This window comes from Moschus berezovskii, chromosome 25 (assembly GCF_049115385.1).
Source record: "Moschus berezovskii isolate FMDL1 chromosome 25, NW_MosBer_1.0, whole genome shotgun sequence".
In the NCBI taxonomy this organism is placed as follows: Eukaryota; Metazoa; Chordata; class Mammalia; order Artiodactyla; family Moschidae; genus Moschus; species Moschus berezovskii.
This window is the reverse complement of record NC_142484.1, coordinates 2363715-2380915: the sequence shown is the minus strand read 5'-3', so window position 1 is coordinate 2380915 and position 17201 is coordinate 2363715. Positions and strand designations below refer to the sequence as shown.

General features: G+C 50.4%; 1 protein-coding gene across 6 annotated transcripts in view; it reads right to left on the bottom strand.

Moving 5' to 3' along the window:
- The window catches only part of KCNQ1 (potassium voltage-gated channel subfamily Q member 1), a 376265-nt gene that overhangs the window by 79493 nt on the left and 279571 nt on the right, over window positions 1–17201 (bottom strand). For all 6 annotated transcript variants that reach the window (XM_055415250.2, XM_055415251.2, XM_088832131.1 and 3 more), the window contains exon 12: window positions 962–1037. In XM_055415250.2, coding sequence (XP_055271225.2) covers window positions 962–1037 — 76 coding nt within the window. The remainder of the gene's footprint in view (window positions 1–961; window positions 1038–17201) is intronic.

The following is a 17201-nucleotide window of genomic DNA, read 5'->3' as shown; positions in this document are numbered from 1 at the left end:
CAGGCCCGGGGGTTCTGGACGTAGCTGCTGCCTCCGAGGGACCCCCAGACCTGGCTCCACCAGGGACTCACTTCTGAAAGGAAACGGTGGCCAAGCCTTCCAGAAAGAGAATGCCCTCCCCCAGGGGTCCCTGCTTCCCAAGGCTCCCTGTTCTTGGAGGGAAAGCTGAGCTGGGCCCCCTCCTCCAACAGATGACAGTCTCCACAGAGGAAAGAGGTGTCGAGCTGGTATCACCTGGCCTTCTCCAGGGCCTGCTGTGGGAGACTCACCCCTGGAAGGAGGGCCAGTGGGGAAGCCCACAGTCTCCAGCCCCTGCTAGGCAGGGAGACCCTACCTCTTCCTGTAAAGGAAGGGCACAGAGCAGGGCCAGGCCTCCTCTCTGTTTTATTTATTTTTTAAATGTTTATTTATTTAGCTGTGCCAGTATTTGTTGCACGCGGGGTCTTAGTTGCAGCAAGCAGGTCTTCAGTCTTTGTTGTGCTATGTGAGATCCAGTTCCCTGACCGGGGACTGAACCTAGGCCCCCTGCATTGGGAGCACAGAGTCTTAGCCACTGGACCACCAGGGAGGTCACTCCCGTCTGTTCTGACTCACACAGGGTGGGCGATGGGGATAAAAGCCCCGAGCAGGCCTGGGGCAGGTACTTCCTGTCCAGGTGACACAGGGCTGGCTCTGTCCTCTCCCTGAGTCACTCCCACTCCTGTCTGGGGGGCGGGGATGGGAGGTGAATGAGCTCCAGGGCTCCGTGTGTTTCTGGGTTCTGGGTTGGTCCCAGGGTCCAGCCCTATCAGGGAAATGTCCCTCCAGGGCCAGCTGTCTTGGAGACGGATCTTGAAGTCATGGCAGGGTGTTTGATGGGTGAAGGGTCAGGTCTCAGACATGGCAGGGTATGGTCTGAGCTGTGGGCAGGCAAGTGACTTTCAGAGTGGACCAGGGCAGGAGGGCCAAGTGCAGGACTCACCTGGAATTTCTTCTTGGCCACGAAGTACTGCATGCGCCGAATGACCTTGATGGTGGCCCGGTGGTGCTCGCGCAGCCTGCGGCAGAGAAGGGAGGGGAGGAGGGTGGTCATCCCACGCCTGCCACTGTCAGAGGCCTGCAGGCTGCCCACATGTCCCCGGGCACACGGCTGGGCCCCTCCAGGAGCAAGGAGGATGTTCAGCCTCTGGGGATGGGGGTCTGCAAGCCGCCATCCTGCTGGCAGGAGAAAAGGCTGAGGCTGAGAGCCTTTTAATCCCTCGCCCTGTTCGTCAATCAGAAGTGGGGTTGGAGTCAGGGTCCTGTGTTGGCAGTGGCTCTGCCCCTTACCCATGGTACAACCACACAGGCTTCTTTCTACCTTGAGGCCTTTGGGTTCCTCATCAATACAGTGGGGAGGGGGTACAAGCAGATGACCCCGAAGGCCCCTTGTGGCTGGAATGTTCCATGGCCTGCCCACCGGTACCCACTTGGAAAATGTAGGGCAGGACAAATCAGCCGGGGATAGGTACTACCTATGCCACCCAAACCACCTTAGCCACACCAAAGCAGAGACATCACTTTACCAATAAAGGTCCATATAGTCAAAGCTATGGTTTTTCTTGTAGTCATGTATGGATGTGAGAATTAAACCACAGAGAAGACTGAGCTCCGAAGAATTAATGCTTTTGAACTGTGGTGTGGAAAAGACCCTTGAGAGACCCTTGGACTGCAAGGAGATCCAACCAGTCCATCCTAAAGGAAATCAACCCTGAATATTCTTTGGAAGGACTGATGCTGAAGCTGAAGCTCCAATACCTTGTCCACCTGATGTGAAGAACTGACTCATCTGAAAAGACCCTGATGCTGGGAAAGATTGACGGCAGGAGGAGAAGGGGACGACAGAGGATGAGATGGCTGGATGGCATCATTGACTCAATGGATATGGGTTTGAGAAAGCTCTGGAAGATGGTGAAGGACAGGGAAGCCTGGCGTGCTGCAGTCCACGGGGCTGCAAAGAGTTGGACACAAATGAGCCATGGAACACCAACAAAAACCACTCTGTTAAGGGCACTGCGCTCTCTCCCCTCTGAAGTTCCTTCTAGTGTGTGTGCATGCTGAGTTGCTTCAGTCACATCCAACGCTTTGCGACCCTGTGGACTATAGCCTGCCAGATTTCTCTGTCCGTGGGATTCTCTGGATAAGAATACTGAAATGGGTTGCCATGCCCTCCTCCAGGGGATCTTCCCAACCCAGAGACTGAACCTGCATTTCTTGTGTCTCTTGCATCGGCAGGCAGGTTCTTTACCACTAGCACCACCTGGAAACCCCAAAGTTCCTTCTAGAAACATCATCAAAAGGGGAACACAATGGCTGATATATGTGCACAGGAAAAGTCTGGAAGGAAATGATGCACGTGGAACCAGTGGAGACTTTGCTTCTGGCTCTGAAGCTTGCGTCTGATCACACTTTTTGCTGAAGACACCCCCAAGGCTGAGTGACAGTTTTACGACTGAGGAAGACTCCAAGGGCTGAGATCCCAGGAGAGAAACAAGCCAGGTGAGCCCACATGTGCATGCGTGCGTTTAGTGTGTGGGGCGCATGGGCTGAGTGTGAGGCTGGGCCCCCTGGGCTGGCGAGATAAACAGGAGGCCAGGGCTCCAGAGACATCCAGGACTCGACAGGCCAAGATCCTGGTGAGTGGGGGGGTGCAGAGAGAAGGGGGCCCCTCTCACCCAGTTTCTTCTGGAAGTGTTTGTGAGCCAAGCTGCACAGCACGGGGTGAGATTCTGAGAAATGGAGCAAGAAACAGCTGCCAGCAGGACTAAAAGCTAAGCAGAGGCCCCCACAGACTCATGTTATGGAAGAGAGGAGGATTCTGGCTCAGAGTCATCAAGGAGATGGGGTCCTGGTAAACAGCCCAAACTTTCAGAGGAGACCCCTGCCCTGCCATGGCCTCAAAGCAGCTCCATCTCCACCTGAAGCAGGCGCTCTGCCTGACACTGGTGGCTCTCCAGAGAAAACCAAGACACTCATAGGGAGACGAGACCATGGAGCCTCTGTTTATTTCATACACAGCAGATGGAAAACCAAAGACAAAGCAGGCCACAGAAACAGATCTTAAGGCGTGGCAGATTGTTGTTCAATTCCTAAGTCGTGTCCGACCCTTTGAGACCCCACAGACTGCAGCACACCAGGCTTCCCTGTCCTTCACTATCTCCTGGCATTTGCTCAAACTCACGTGCATTGAGTCAACTCGTAGCTCCTCCACCAAGAGATAAGAGTTGGTTTTCCCCCTAGCTGAATTTGGGCTGACCTTGACCTTTATTGTGGTGAAAAGAAAGCTGGGGAGGTCCCACCGTGTATAGCTCACGTGTTCTTGGAAGGTGGTTGCGTGGACCACCTGAACTGGCTGGTTTCAGAGGCGGTGTGGAGAACCGAGGTGCCCGGGCCAAGGGCAGTAACAGGTGAGCGCGGCCTTTGCCCACCGCCCCCCGTCCAGCCCCGATGACCCGCCAGGTGACTGCAGCTGTGTGAGTCGCCTCGCACAGAGCCATCAGAACAGCCTCCCAGCTGAATCGAGCCCAAATTACTGACCCACAGAGCGATGAGTAACGAAAGAGTTGTGATGTGAAGCCAGGAAATGTGGGTGCGGTTTTCTGTGCGTCAATAGATTAAAAGAAATTAGACCCCAAAGTGGGGTGCACGTATCAATCCCAAAACAGTGCTGGGACCAGCCTTCGGGCAGAGGATGACAAAGAAGAAAAAAAAGGCCAATTTTAAGAGGCTGGACGTTGGGCATGGTACCGTCTCTAATTGCATGAGACTGGGGTCTCTTGGAGGGGTGCGTGAATCTTGCTTTGATGGAAGTGTATAAAGTTATGGCCAGAGGGCAGACTGGGGAAAGTTAGAGATGGGTGCAAGTCCTTTGCGTTTCCCCCCATCAGAGCCTCCCCCACCCCATGCCCCCACCAACCCTGCTATTTCCACCATTGTGGAATACTGTTGCCATGTGGACATGTCTGAGCTGAGCTGCTGGAAAAGCCACATGGAGGAGAGTGGAGGCACCCTGTCTAACAGCCTGACGGCTCCAGACTCCTGAGGCTAGCTGAGACCACCCAGTCACCACCAAAATGCCACTTGAAGGAGCTGGGTGAAACCACCCAGATGAGGAACCCAAAATGTTGACCCACAGATTCAGGAGCAAATAGATGAGATGATTTGCTTCAGAGATGTAAGATAAGGACTTGAAAATAGCGTTGATAAATAGGTTCAAGAAAGTAGAAGACAAGATGAAGAATTTCCCCAGAGAAGTAAAATCTATATTAAAAAGAAAACAAAGGGAAATTCTAAAACAGGAAGGACAATCGTGGAAATTAAGAATGCGTGAGATGAATTTGATGGCAGAGGAGACACAGGGAAAAAAAGAGTACTTGTGAACTAGAGAAAGTAGCCAGGGTGGAGTGCGGAGCGAAAGGAGAGTTAAAGATGCCTGAGGCGTGGTTAGAGGCTCTGATACCCGTGACATCTCAGAAGAAGAGGAGAGGAGACGAAACGGAGGACAAGTGATTTTGAAGACTGAATGGTTCAGAATTTTCCCCAAATGATGGGAGACACCAGGCCACAGATTTAAGCAGCTCCTTAGATCCACCAGGCTTTCCTGGTGGCTCAGATGGTAAAGAATCTGCCTCCTATGCAGGAGACCCTGGTTCGATCCCTGGGTTGGTAAGATCCCCTAGAGAAGGGAATGGCAACCCATTCCAGTATTCTTGCCTGGAGATTTCCAGGGAGACAGAGGAGCCTGGTGGGCTATAGTCCACGGGGTCGCAAAGAGTCGGACACGACTGAGTGGCCGACGTTTTCACTTTCTTTTCACTTGGCTCCAGTTGGAGAGAAAGGAAAGGCATAACAGATCCAGGCCCGTTCGAGTCACCCTGCTGAAGGCCAAAGGCACAGAAGTACTGGGGGTGTGTGTGTGTATGATGACACATTATCCTGATGGTTGACTTGTCAACAGGGCGGATGGAAGCCAGAATAACATCCTTAAAGAGCTCAAGGAAAATTCCTACCAAGGTAGCATTCCATACCCATCAAATGTATTTTTAGAAATGAAGGTGCAAGTGAAATAATCCAGTCACAAAAGGATAAACGCTGTACTGTTCCACTTATATGAGGATCTAGACTCATTAAATCCGTAGAGATAGAAAGCAGGAGGGTACGGGGTGGGAGGGGGTGGAGGGGAGTGTTCCGTGGGGACAGAGTATCTGGGAAGGTGGAGATGATGGGGTGATGGTCACACAATAGCGTGAATGGAGATAATGACCCTGAACAATGCACTTAAAAATGCTTAAAATGATACAAATGGTGTGTTTTGTGTTATGCATGCTTTTCTACAATAATAATAATAAGAGAAGGTAAAAACTAAACCACGAGAACCCACAGTGGTGAGACCTGTATGGAAGAATGACTCCGGGCCGGGACTCAGCAGTGACAGCAGAAGGACGCACACAGGTACCTCCATTCAAGAAGCAGTGAAGACGCGGAAGAGGACAGGTGTCTGAGGAGGTTCCAGTTAGTAAATTAAGTTGACTGAGACGATCGTGCTGGAGTTTCCCGAGGTTTAATGTTTAGCTACAGCTAAAAACGCACGATTAAAAATAGCACAGGAAGGGGGTGTCCACGGAGCTAAACAGTTGTGAGCCCCTCGCGTTGTCAGGGTGACGGTCAAAGTGCTCATCTGAGGTTGACTCCAGTGAGTCATGATCATCTCCAGGCAACCACTGATGGGATAATAAAGGGCCGTAGAGTTAAAGTGGAGAGGGGATAAAAATTAATTGATAACAATTTTTAATCAATCCAAAGAAGCAGGGAAGGAGGTCAAGAGGAAGTGATGGAAGAAATGAAAAAACCAGTTGAGAGGGCAGACTGCACGCATCGCAGAGGGATGGGACGCTCCAACCGAAAGACTAGGATCGTTCGCTGGGATTAAAAAGGAATCGTTTGATGTTGCCTAGCTTCCCTGGTCGGAGAAGGCAACGGCAGGCCACTCCAGTACTCTTGCCTAGAAAATCCCATGGACGGAGGAGCCTGGTGGGCTGCAGTCCATGGGGTCGCTGAGTCAGACATGACTGAGCGACTTCACTTTCCCTTTTCACTTTCACACATTGGAGAAGGAAATGGCAACCCACTCCAGTGTTCTTGCCTGGAGAATCCCAGGGACGGGGGAACCTGATGGGCTGCCGTCTATGGGCTCACACAGAGTCGGACACGACTGAAGTGACTTAGCAGCAGCAGCAGCAGCTTCCCTGGTGGCTCAGACAGTAAAGAGTCTGCCCGCAATGGAGGAGACTTGGGTTCAATTCCTGGGTTAGGAAGATCCCCTGGAGAAGAGAATGGCTACCCAGTCCAGTATGCTTACCTAGAGAATTCCATGGACAGAGGAGCCTGGTGGACTACTGTCCACGGGGTGGCAAAGAGTTGGACACGACCGAGCAACTGACACTTTTATACTTCACATAAATATACTGAAATAGAAAGGCTTAGAAGTGTTGACAGTAAAAACATAGGAAAAGATATACCACGGTATTGCCAAAAGAAAGCTGGTCCCGGTAAAGTAACATCAGACAAAGTAGACTTTACGTATTACCAGAAATCAAGAGGGATATGTCATCATTTAAAAACTGATCAAGAGGATTCCCCAGCAGTCTAGTGGCTGGGACACCATGCTTCCACTGCAGCAGGCATAGGTTCAATCCCTGGTCAGGGAACTAAGATCCTGCAGGCCATGTGGCATGGGCAAAAATAGGAAAAGATCAAAAATTGGTAGGGAGAGATCAGTTCTAAATCTGTACATACCTAAAAACATAGGCTTCAAGTATAAGTCACAAAAACTGGCAGAACTAAGGGGTAAAGGAGAAGATCCACAGTCACGGTGGGAGATTTGAATGCCCCTCTGTGGGTAGCGGAGAGAGGAGCTGTGAAAACAGCGAAGACAAACGCGTCTGAGAAGCTGCGTTCAGACTTGCTGTGATCGGCGCTTACAGGATCCTGTGCTCTGTCCTGGGAGCACTGCGGCTTCCTAATCGCACACAGAGCTTCTACCAGAGGGGACCACATGCAGGGCCGCCTAAAGAGCAAGTGCCAACACGTTTCAGAGAAATTAAGTCACACGTGTATGTTCTCTGACCGCAGATAAATTAAACTAGAAATCATAAGGGAAAGATAACTGGAAAATCTTTAAGTGTTTTAGAAACTAAATACCTTAAAGGTCAAAGACGAAATCTAATAAGGATTGGAAGGGATTTTGTTTGTTTGTTGACTAAGTAAACTTTATTCTATTATTTCTCTCTTCTGTTGCGTGTGATTGCTTCCCGGTGCTGTCATCTCTGCGGTGCCCCATGAATCAGCCGTGTGTGTACACGCATCTCCTCCCTCCTGAGCCCCCGACTCCCATCCCCCCTGTCGGCCATCACGGAGCCCAGGCTGCACTCCCCGTGCCGTAGAGCAGGTCCCCACTTGCTGTTTCACACTCCGAAGTGTGCTTGCGCCCCTGCCGCCGGCGGCTCATCCCAGCCGCCCCTTCCCTCTCTGTGACACCAGTCCGCTCTCTGCGTCTGAGTCTCTTTTCCCGCCCTGGAGACAGGTTCATCGCTACCAGTTTTCTAGATTCTGTACACGGAAGCACTAATATACGACCTTTCTGACTTGCTGTTGAGTCACTCAGTCATGTCCCACTCTTTGTGACCCCATGGACTGCAGCCCGCTGGGCTCCTCTGTCCGCGGGATTTCCCAGACAAGAATACTCAAGTGGGTTGCCGTTCCCTTCTCCGGGGGATCTTTCTGACCCAGGGATCGAACCCTCACCTCCGGCGTTGGCAGACAGATTCTTTACCACGGAGCCACCGGGGCTTCCCTCTTTTTGACTTACTTCGCTCTCTGGGACAGACGCTAGGTTCATCTAGTATTTTTAGTGGAATAATGATAAAAATGTCTTGTATCACAACTTACAGCTAAATAAGTGCTTGAGGTACCATGAAATAAGTACTTAGAGGAAATTTTATGACTTTAAATCATACATTAAGAGAAGAGGGGAGACTGCAGTCTATCTCAAGTACTTAAAAAAAATAGTAAATTAAGCCCAAAGAAGCTAGATGGAAAGAGATAATAGAGAGCAATGAAATGAATCAGACAAATGTGGACATTTCATTAAGTGGACATTTCATTAAGAAATCCAACAAAGCCAAAACTTGACTCTCTGAAGAGACTAGCTGGAGACATTAAAAATATATTTAGAGGATATGATATGCAAAAATAATCTTGATCGCTTAGGTAAGATAGATTAACTTCTAAAACACCATGATATACAAAAGTAGATAGAAGAAGAAATTCAAAAATCCAGATTGCCCATGATTAACTATATAAATTAGATTTGGAATTTACACACAAAAAATTTTAAGGTTAGATGACTTCGCTGGCAGATTCTTCCTTAAATGGTAAAAAGCAATACCAATTTTATACAAACCTTTTTAGAAGATTTTTTTATGAGTCAGTATAATCTTGTCATCAAAATCCTACAAGGATGTTTCAAGAAAGAAAAGTCATAGGCCAACGTCTCTCGTCAACATAGGATGCAAATATTCTACATGCAATACTAACAAATTGAGCCCAACACCGTATGTAAAGACATGCAATCCTAGTTCACCCCAGTTATGCAAGGTTAGCTTAGCATCTGAAATCCAATCAACGTTGTTGGATTGACAGAACGGGTCTCTACACTGACAGAACAAGTGAGGAAAACATGCACTCAGCTCACAAGATACAGAGGAAGCGTGCAGTAAAACTCCCCACTCATAGTTAAATCCGCGACTCTTAGAGAACGTGGACTAGAAGGAAATTCCGTTGGGCAAAACACAAACACAAAAGCAAACAGAATCTGAGCAGCCATCATGCTTCATGGTGAAAGGCTTCACTTTCCTTCTGAGACGGGGAGGGAGACAAGGACGTCTGTCATTACTGTTTCTGCTTAACGTTGTCCCCAAAGCCTCAGCCAATGCAGCGAGGTGAGAAAAGGGAAACATAAGAAAAAATAACGAGACAGGACCAAATAAAACTGTTTAGTCACCATTTACAAGCGACATGATCATACATATAAAAAAAAAACCCGACAATCTTCAGATAAACTGTTGCATTGTTAAATGAATTCAGCAAGAACACTGATTTTAAAGACAATATGGGAAACGCAGTTCTATTTCGGTAAGTTAGCCACAAAACAGCCACAGGAGCGCATTTGCGTGTGCTGAGTCGCTCAGTCACGTGCAACCCTTTGCAGCCCCATGGACTGTTGCCTGTCAGGCTCCTCTGTCCACGGGATTCACCAGGCCAGAATACTGGAGCGGGTTGCCATTTCCTCCTCAGGGGATCTTCCCAGCCCAGGGATTCAACCCATGTCTTGAGTCTCCTGCCATCGGCAGGTGGATTCTTTACCACTGTGCCACCTGGGAAGCCTTTTCTTTATGTTAGCAACAAGCAATTAGAAAATGAACTAGAGATACCGCTTATAACAACGCCCAAACCCATAAAATACCTAAAAGGAAATTTCTTGGAGATGAACAAGACCTCTATGCGAAAAAGTACTAGACTTTAGTGAGAAAAATGAAAGAAGCGCTACATTACTAGAGGGTTATGACATGTTCATAAATTGGAGGACTAATATTTGTCAGATATGAATTTTGAGGTGTGGATCAAATCTGATTCCAGTCAACACAGAATGCTTTTATTTATTTATGGGAAGGATTTTCAAGCTGATTCTAAAATATTTGTGAAAAAGCAAATGGTTAGGAATAGAGAAGACGATTTGGAAGAATGGCAAAGTTGAAAAGGCTGGCGCCTTTGGTTCTAATCACGCTGTAAAGCTACAGGATGAGAACATATCCTAGAGATGCAGTCTGAACAACTTCTGACACAGCACCATCAGACGGGATGGGTCAGCAGGGCAGAATGAAACATCCAGAAGCATAAACACGCATATGTGGTCACCGGGTTTATAACCAAGGCGCCATTTCAATCTGGGAGGGAAGGAATGTCCTTTTTGATCAACGGTAGTGGAACAGTTTGGATAGCTGTATGAAAAAAAAAATATGAACCATGATCCCCGCCACACATCAGTCATAAAATTAATTCAAGTTAGGTTTTACATCAAAGCGTGAAGGCAGAGACCAGCAGGACTGGAGAAGGGAGGCGGGGATTATCTTTACAACCTTGGAAGATCTGCCAGAACACAAGCAGCCCCGACTACAAAATAAAATAGTTGACAAATTGCTCTTCCTTATAAAAATTAAGGCTTCCCATACATCAAAAGGCATCGTTAAGAACGTGAATAGACACTCCACAGGCTGGGAAAGGGTATTTTCTGGCAACAGACTTGTATCCAGAGCATGTCAAGAACACCTCCGAATCAATAAGGAAAAGACCACGTGCTTTAAAAAGATGATTTGAACAGGCAGCAGATGTCAATAAGCCCACGAGAAGGTGCTCAGCATCACCACCTATGAGGGGAACACAGACGAAAGCCCCCACACGAGGTGCCCACACGCACAGGCTAAAGCGGCCAAGATGACAAAGGCCGACAACATCCGGGGCCGGACGCGGTGTGGGTGACAGGCTCCCGTGTGCTGCTGGCGGGGACGCGCTGCCTCACCCGGACGCGGTGTGGGTGACATGCTCCCGTGTGCTGCTGGTGGGGATGCACGCTGCCTCACCTGTGAAAGCCGCCGGACTGTACCCTTGGGCACACATCACCACCAGGCATTCCCACGTGCAGAAACTGACTCCGGAGAAACGCATAGTCACACCCACCAGGTACATCGACGGGGAGGTTTACAGCAGCTTTCCTCAGAGGAAAGCCCGCCAGGGACAAAGCTGCAGGCAAATCTGATTCTGTGCAGTCTCAAGAATGGACAAGACTGCTTGACTGCTCTCAGGAGAGAAAGGTCAGGACAGAGTTCCCCTGGGCAAGGGGGCATTTCCCTGGGGGAGGAAACTTCTGGTGGGATCCAAGTGTCTATGTCTTGACCTCATGGGTCAAGATCCCCTGGAGGAGGAAAAGGCAACCCACTCCAGTATTCTCACCTAGAGAATCCCATGGACAGAGGAGCCTGGTGGGCTACAGTCCATGGGGTCGCAAAGAGCTGGACGTGACTGAGCGACTCAGCACAGCACACGTTTGTATGTGTGCGGGCCGCGTGCCTGCATACTCAGCTGCTCACTTATGTCCCACTCTGACTCATGGACAGTAGCCCGCCCGCCCGTGAGATTCCCCAGGCAAGAATACGGGAGTGGGTTGCCATTTCCTCCTCCAAGGGATCATCCCGACCCAGAAATCGAACCAATGTCTCCTGAGTTTCCTGCCTTAGCAGGTGGATTCTTTACCACTGAGCCTGTTCGTTTAGGATTTGTGCATTTTACAATCATTCATTCCATGGTTTTTAAAAAGATAAGCGGCTTTTAAAGTTCTCAGGAACAAGAGCTTTCCACGTAGCCCCGGGTTGACCACTTTTGAGCCCCGAGTATATAAGATGCTCTCCAGTGAGAGCAAGCCCCTCACGCTACTGGACAATGGGGGCCCATGTGCAGAAGGCATCGAGGCTGCGTCCCCACACCTGCTAGAACCCGGGCCTGCCTGACACGTCCATGCAGCACCCGGGCCTGGCGACACTTGCACACCTACACGGGAGGGGGTGGCAGCTAACACACGCCAGGACACACAGATGTTCACACACACATATATATGCTTACACACGTACACATGCTCTTGCACACACACACACACACACACACTTGGAACTGGAACTGAAGCAGGCTCTGGGAGGCCCTGAGATTTCTCCTCTGGGGTCAGGGTCACAGGCCCCACGAGCCCCTCATCCGAGGCCTGAGCCATGGGGTGACGTCCCCTGGCCTCAGGTCCTCGCCCCTGGCAGAACCCCCAGGTGGTGTGGGAGCAGGTGGAGGGCGGGGGCTCCCCGGGTGCCCCCCCAGGAAGGGCCCCACTGACTGTAACTGGCCAGGCCCTGCAGCGTGAGGTTCAGGGAGGGAGCTCCCACTTCGCTGAAACAAAGGACCACACCCAGTGACCGCTCCAGAGGCTGCCGCCACGTTCACCTCTGCCCTGTCCACAGAACAAAGCCATGGCCTTTGCAACCAAGCAGCTCCCCCATCCCAGGCTGATGGAAGGCCAGGGCTGGGGACCCCAGGCCCTGACGGCTCCACTCAGGCCTACCATGGCCTGGCCCTGACTCTGGTGACACCCCGCGGCCGGCCTCCCTGCTGGACACAGGACGCTGCAGTCTGTGCGGAAGGGCCAGGCTGGCCCCACTCTCAGAGGGCCTGCTCCTGTCTCCAGCGGGGGCTCAGCCCGAGGACAGGACAGCTGGCACTGGGCAGGTGGGACGGGCACCCTGAGCCCCGCAGGTGAGCGAGCCTTCCCTCCCCTCTGCCCGAGAAAGGAGACACCTTCCCCCACCCCCTGCCCCCAGCAAAGAGAAGGACCGGACGGATATTAGGTTTTATCAACACTTTTTCCACATCACTAGATAGGATCATTTGAGCTTTCTCTTCAGCCTGTTGATGTGATGGGTTATGTTAATTGAGTTCTGCATATTGAATTGGCTGGGTTTATCTGGAACAAATGTCACTTGGTTGTGGCGTTTCATTTTTTAATATATCATTATATAATTGATTGTTCTTTCTTAATAATGTAGAAAAACCCCAGGGACCAGCCTAAAATAATAACTAAACCCCATCAGCCCCCAACTCAAGCCTCCCCCTGCCTCCACTGCCCTGGGAAAGCGGTGACCTGAATCTGTGTCCCCTGCCCCGTGCTTTCCTGATTATGCGGCTTTATCAGATTTCTGTGCATCCAGAAAGGGGCACGGATTTTCTCTGTTAGTGATTTAGACTTTACAGAAATGTATCATGCTTTTCCTTGGGCTTCTGTGGCCAAGGCCTGTCCTTCTGTGTCCCTCTGGCTCGTCTGTTCTGACTGGTGGATGGGACCCCTGGCGACACGCACTCCGGGCAGCCTGCTCCAGCTGGCGGTAGAGTGTAGCGCTCCCTGCTTGAGTACCCAGGTGTGCCATAGCTGGCTCGTCGGAGTGTGCAATTCAGTCTTACAGGTGAGGCCACACTGTCCTTGCACATGGTGGCCCTCCAAGGCATCCCACCAGCAGTGCAGGAGAGGCCCCAGGCCCCACACCCCCATCTGCAGCCTGAGCGATCAGGCGTCGTGATTTACGCCAGAGGGAACCGGGGTTAGCCATGCTCTCAGACACCCAGCAGGCCACGTGTGCTTCCCCCACGGTGAAGGCCCAGCCTGGGTCACTTTTCTGTTCCGTCATTTGTGTCCTTATTGATCTTTATTGTTTTGTCACTAAGTTGTATCCTTAGCTTGTGACCCCACGGACTGTAGCCCACCAGGCTCCTCTGTCCGTGGATTCTCGAGGTAAGAACACTGGAGTGGGTTGCCACGCCCTTCTCCAGGGGATCTTCCCGACCCTGGGATGGAACCCATGTCTCCTGCATCTCCTACATTGGCAGGTGGGTTCTTTACCACTGAGCCAGCAGGGAAACCGTGTATGCGTTGATTAGATATAAATTGCCCACATGGCTTCCTTTGTTTCTCTGTCCCTCCCTCCCTCGCTCCTTCTTCCTTTCCTGGCTCCCCACCCTCCGACTTCCTCCCTGCCTCCCTACTGACCAACCATCTTTTGGGTCAGTTTATGTATTGGGAACACCTGCTCCTGTGTTAGGTAGAAAAAGGCCCCCCAAAGATGCTCTAATCCCCAGAACCCACGAATGTGTCCCCTTACGTGGCACAAGGGAGTTTAAAGATGCAATTCAGGTTTGGTGCCTTGAGCTGGGGAGAGAGGTCAGGGTGATCCAGCTGGGCGCAGTCAGATGCTTGAGTCCTTAAAAGTAGAGAGCCCTTCCCAGCTCTGGTCAGAGGAAGTTACGACAGTGGGAAAAAGGCCTGAGAGCAGCAATGTGATGGCTTTGAAGATAGAGGAAAGGGCCAAGGACCCTTTGGAAGCTGAAAAAGGTCTGGCATGGATTGTCTCCCGGGTCATCAAGGAGAAATCTGCCCCGTGATACTGTCCAGACCCTTAGGCTGTGTGGGACTTCTGACCTGTGGAACTGAAAGATGATAAATATGTGTTTGAAGCCTCTCGCTTTGATGGAATTTGTGACAGCAACGATCGAAAACTCACGCAGATCCCAGGTTGCATGTCATCTCTTCCCTTCAGGGTGTCTGTTAACAAACAGTCTTCCCGATTTTACATAAACAAGTTTATCAATATTTTCCTCTCATTGTCCATGCTTTTGTGTCCCATGTGAGAAATATTTTCTTGTGCTAAGTTTTGAAAGATACAAACTAACATATTTTCTAAAGGTTATAAGTTCTGTATTTAACATTTAATTCTCAGGCCCATCTGGAGTGAATTTTTGAATATGGTGTGAGGTGGGGTCCAAGTGCACTTTTTCATGGTGGGTAACCACCTCACCCCGTGATCACAAATGCTGTTTTGATCATCCTCGGAAACCTCGTGCCCCGGAAGGTCCTTTCTGGGCTCTTCTCTGGGCTAATGACCAGTTTCTGCACTTTGGCTGCAAGCTGTTAACTACTATGTCTCATATCATGTCCTGGCATCTAGAAGGAAAGGCCTTTCTCTGATCTTCTTAAGAAGGTCTTGGTATTTAAGACTCTTTATTCTTCCACAGGAATTCTAGAACCGTCACATGATGTTTCATGAAAAAAACAAAACAAAACCCAACCCTCGAGTTTTTACTGGAATTATAGTGAATTCACAGATGAAGGAGGAAGAAATGAAGTGACGTCTTTATAACACTGTCTTTTGTTTATGAAATGGTATATCCTTCCCTTTATGTCAGTCTTTACAATTTCTGAATAAAGCAAAAACCTGGCTCTTAAAAAAAAAACTAACAAAATAGATAAAGTTCTGGTAAGACTGAGAGAAGATAGAAATAAAAAATTATAAAGGAAAATAAGAAAACACTACAAATAGGGATTTTAAAGATAATAAAAGAATATTCTCAACAACTATATGCCAAAAACTTTGGAAAACCTACACAGAAACAGGTATATTCTCAGGGAAAAAATCTAACTCAATAGAAAACTGACTCAGGATGGAACAAAACATTTAAATAAGCTTACAAATACTAAAGGTATTAAAGTGGTGGTTAAATGTCTTCCCACAAGGAAAAAACAAAACAAAACAAAACAGGCCCAGATGGTTTTATCCCAGGTTCTATCAAATTTTCAAGAGAAGAAGGGGGCGACAGAGGATGAGATGGTTAGATAGCGTCACTGACTCAGTGGACATGAGCTTGAGCAAACTCTAGGAGATAGGGAAGGACAGGGAAGCCTGGTGTGCTACAGTTCATGGGGTCAGAAAGAGTCAAACACAGCTTAGCGACTGGACAACAACAACAGTTCAAACTTTCAAGAAACAAACCATCACAATTTTGTACAAGCATCTTAAAGTGAATGAAAAATGAAAACACATCAAAATTTCAGGAACCTAGCTGAAGCATTTCTCAGAAGGAGATTTATCTATTCAGTGACATAGTAAAAGAAAAGTCTCACATCAGTGATCCAAGTTTTTACCTTAAGAAACTAGAAAAAGAAGAGCTAATTAAACCCAAGGTAAGCAGACTTTTGAGAGTCTCTTGGACTGCAAGGAGATCAAACCAGCCAATCCTAAAGGAAATCCACCCTGAGTTGTCATTGGAAGGACTGAAGCTGAAGCTCCAATACTTTGGCCACCTGAAGCGAAGAGCCGAGTCGTTGGAAAAGACCCTGATGCTGGGAGAGACTGAGGGCAGGAGGAGAAGGGGCGACAGAGGACGGGACGGTTGGACGGCATCACCGACTCAATGGACATGAGTTTGAGCGAGCTCCGGGGGATGGTGAAGGACAGGGAGGCCTGGCGCGCTGCAGTCCATGGGGTCGCAGAGAGTCGGACACGCCTGAGGGACTGAACAGCAACAAGAAGTAGGGAGGAAACACTCCTGAGCTGAAAGGACTGATCCGGAGAGCAGGGCGTGGCCCTGGTCAGAGCCTGGACTGCAGTGCTCAGTGCAGCCTGAGGCCCGGCTGAAGCCACAGCGGACCAGCTCCTCGCCAACTTTGGCCCCAAGGGTTTCCACCCAGAAACACTTCCCTGAACGGGCCTTCTGGTCTCCCAGAACACTTGCCCCTCCACCCTTGAAAGTGGCTGACTCTGGAGATTCTCCCTTTTAGGTCTTCCTAAAGGAAGGGGTTTGTGGAGGGCATGCAGAGGCGGCCGGCTGTGGTCACCTTTCCCTCGGAGGCCTGGCTTATGTTCATTGCCCAGCGCTGGCTCTCACAGGAAGGCAAGGTGGCCTGCTTTCAGATCCAGGGGAGCAGAGCTCAGTGGCTCAGCCCGCAGTGTGGAGGGCAAGACTGCAGCATGGCCCGTCTCCATGGCGGTGTGCTCACCTTCCTCTCTGCCTCGGCTACCTGCTGGGGCGGCGGGCGGTGCAGAGTGGGGGCCCAGGTCCCCTCGTCCCCGCCCAGCTTAGTCTGGGCCCTGTGTCCGAGGCCTGCCCACTCGGCTGGCTGAAGCCTCTCTGCCCTTGACCCATCCTCCCCGGAGCATCTCTGGCTTCCAGCTCTGCATGCACGCCTGAAGGGTGAGGGGAGTCTGTGGTTGAATCCGATGACTTCTTTAGAGATAGCCCCCTGAGGGGTGAGGGTTGTACAATCCAGAGACTTCAAACCAGCCCGCCCAGCGCACACAGCCCACTGGCTTCTGGAGAAAAGCAGCCCAGGACGCGCTGTGAAGTGCCCCAGCCCGGCTCCGCCTGGGTCTAAGAAGCCATCCAAAGACAGGTAGAACAAGAGGCCACTGTGCTGTCTTTTGCTGACCCAGAGCCAATTGGAGGGTGGCTCCAGAGCTGGCCAGCCATGGCTGCCTCCAGCGGGGGTCACGGTCACAGCTGTCGGGGAAGGTCCCAGCCTAGGCCCTGTGGGGGCTGGCCCTGCAGCGCCCCTCGCCCCACGGCTCCCATATCCACGAACCCCTGCCATGTTGAGGGCTACGGTCTCACCCATTCGTGCGGCCCCAGGCAGGCTGCAGCCCGCCCTCACTCGCGTGCAGCCACATCCCTTTCCCAAGGAGGTCTCGGGGTGGCCCCGCTCCCTGGCT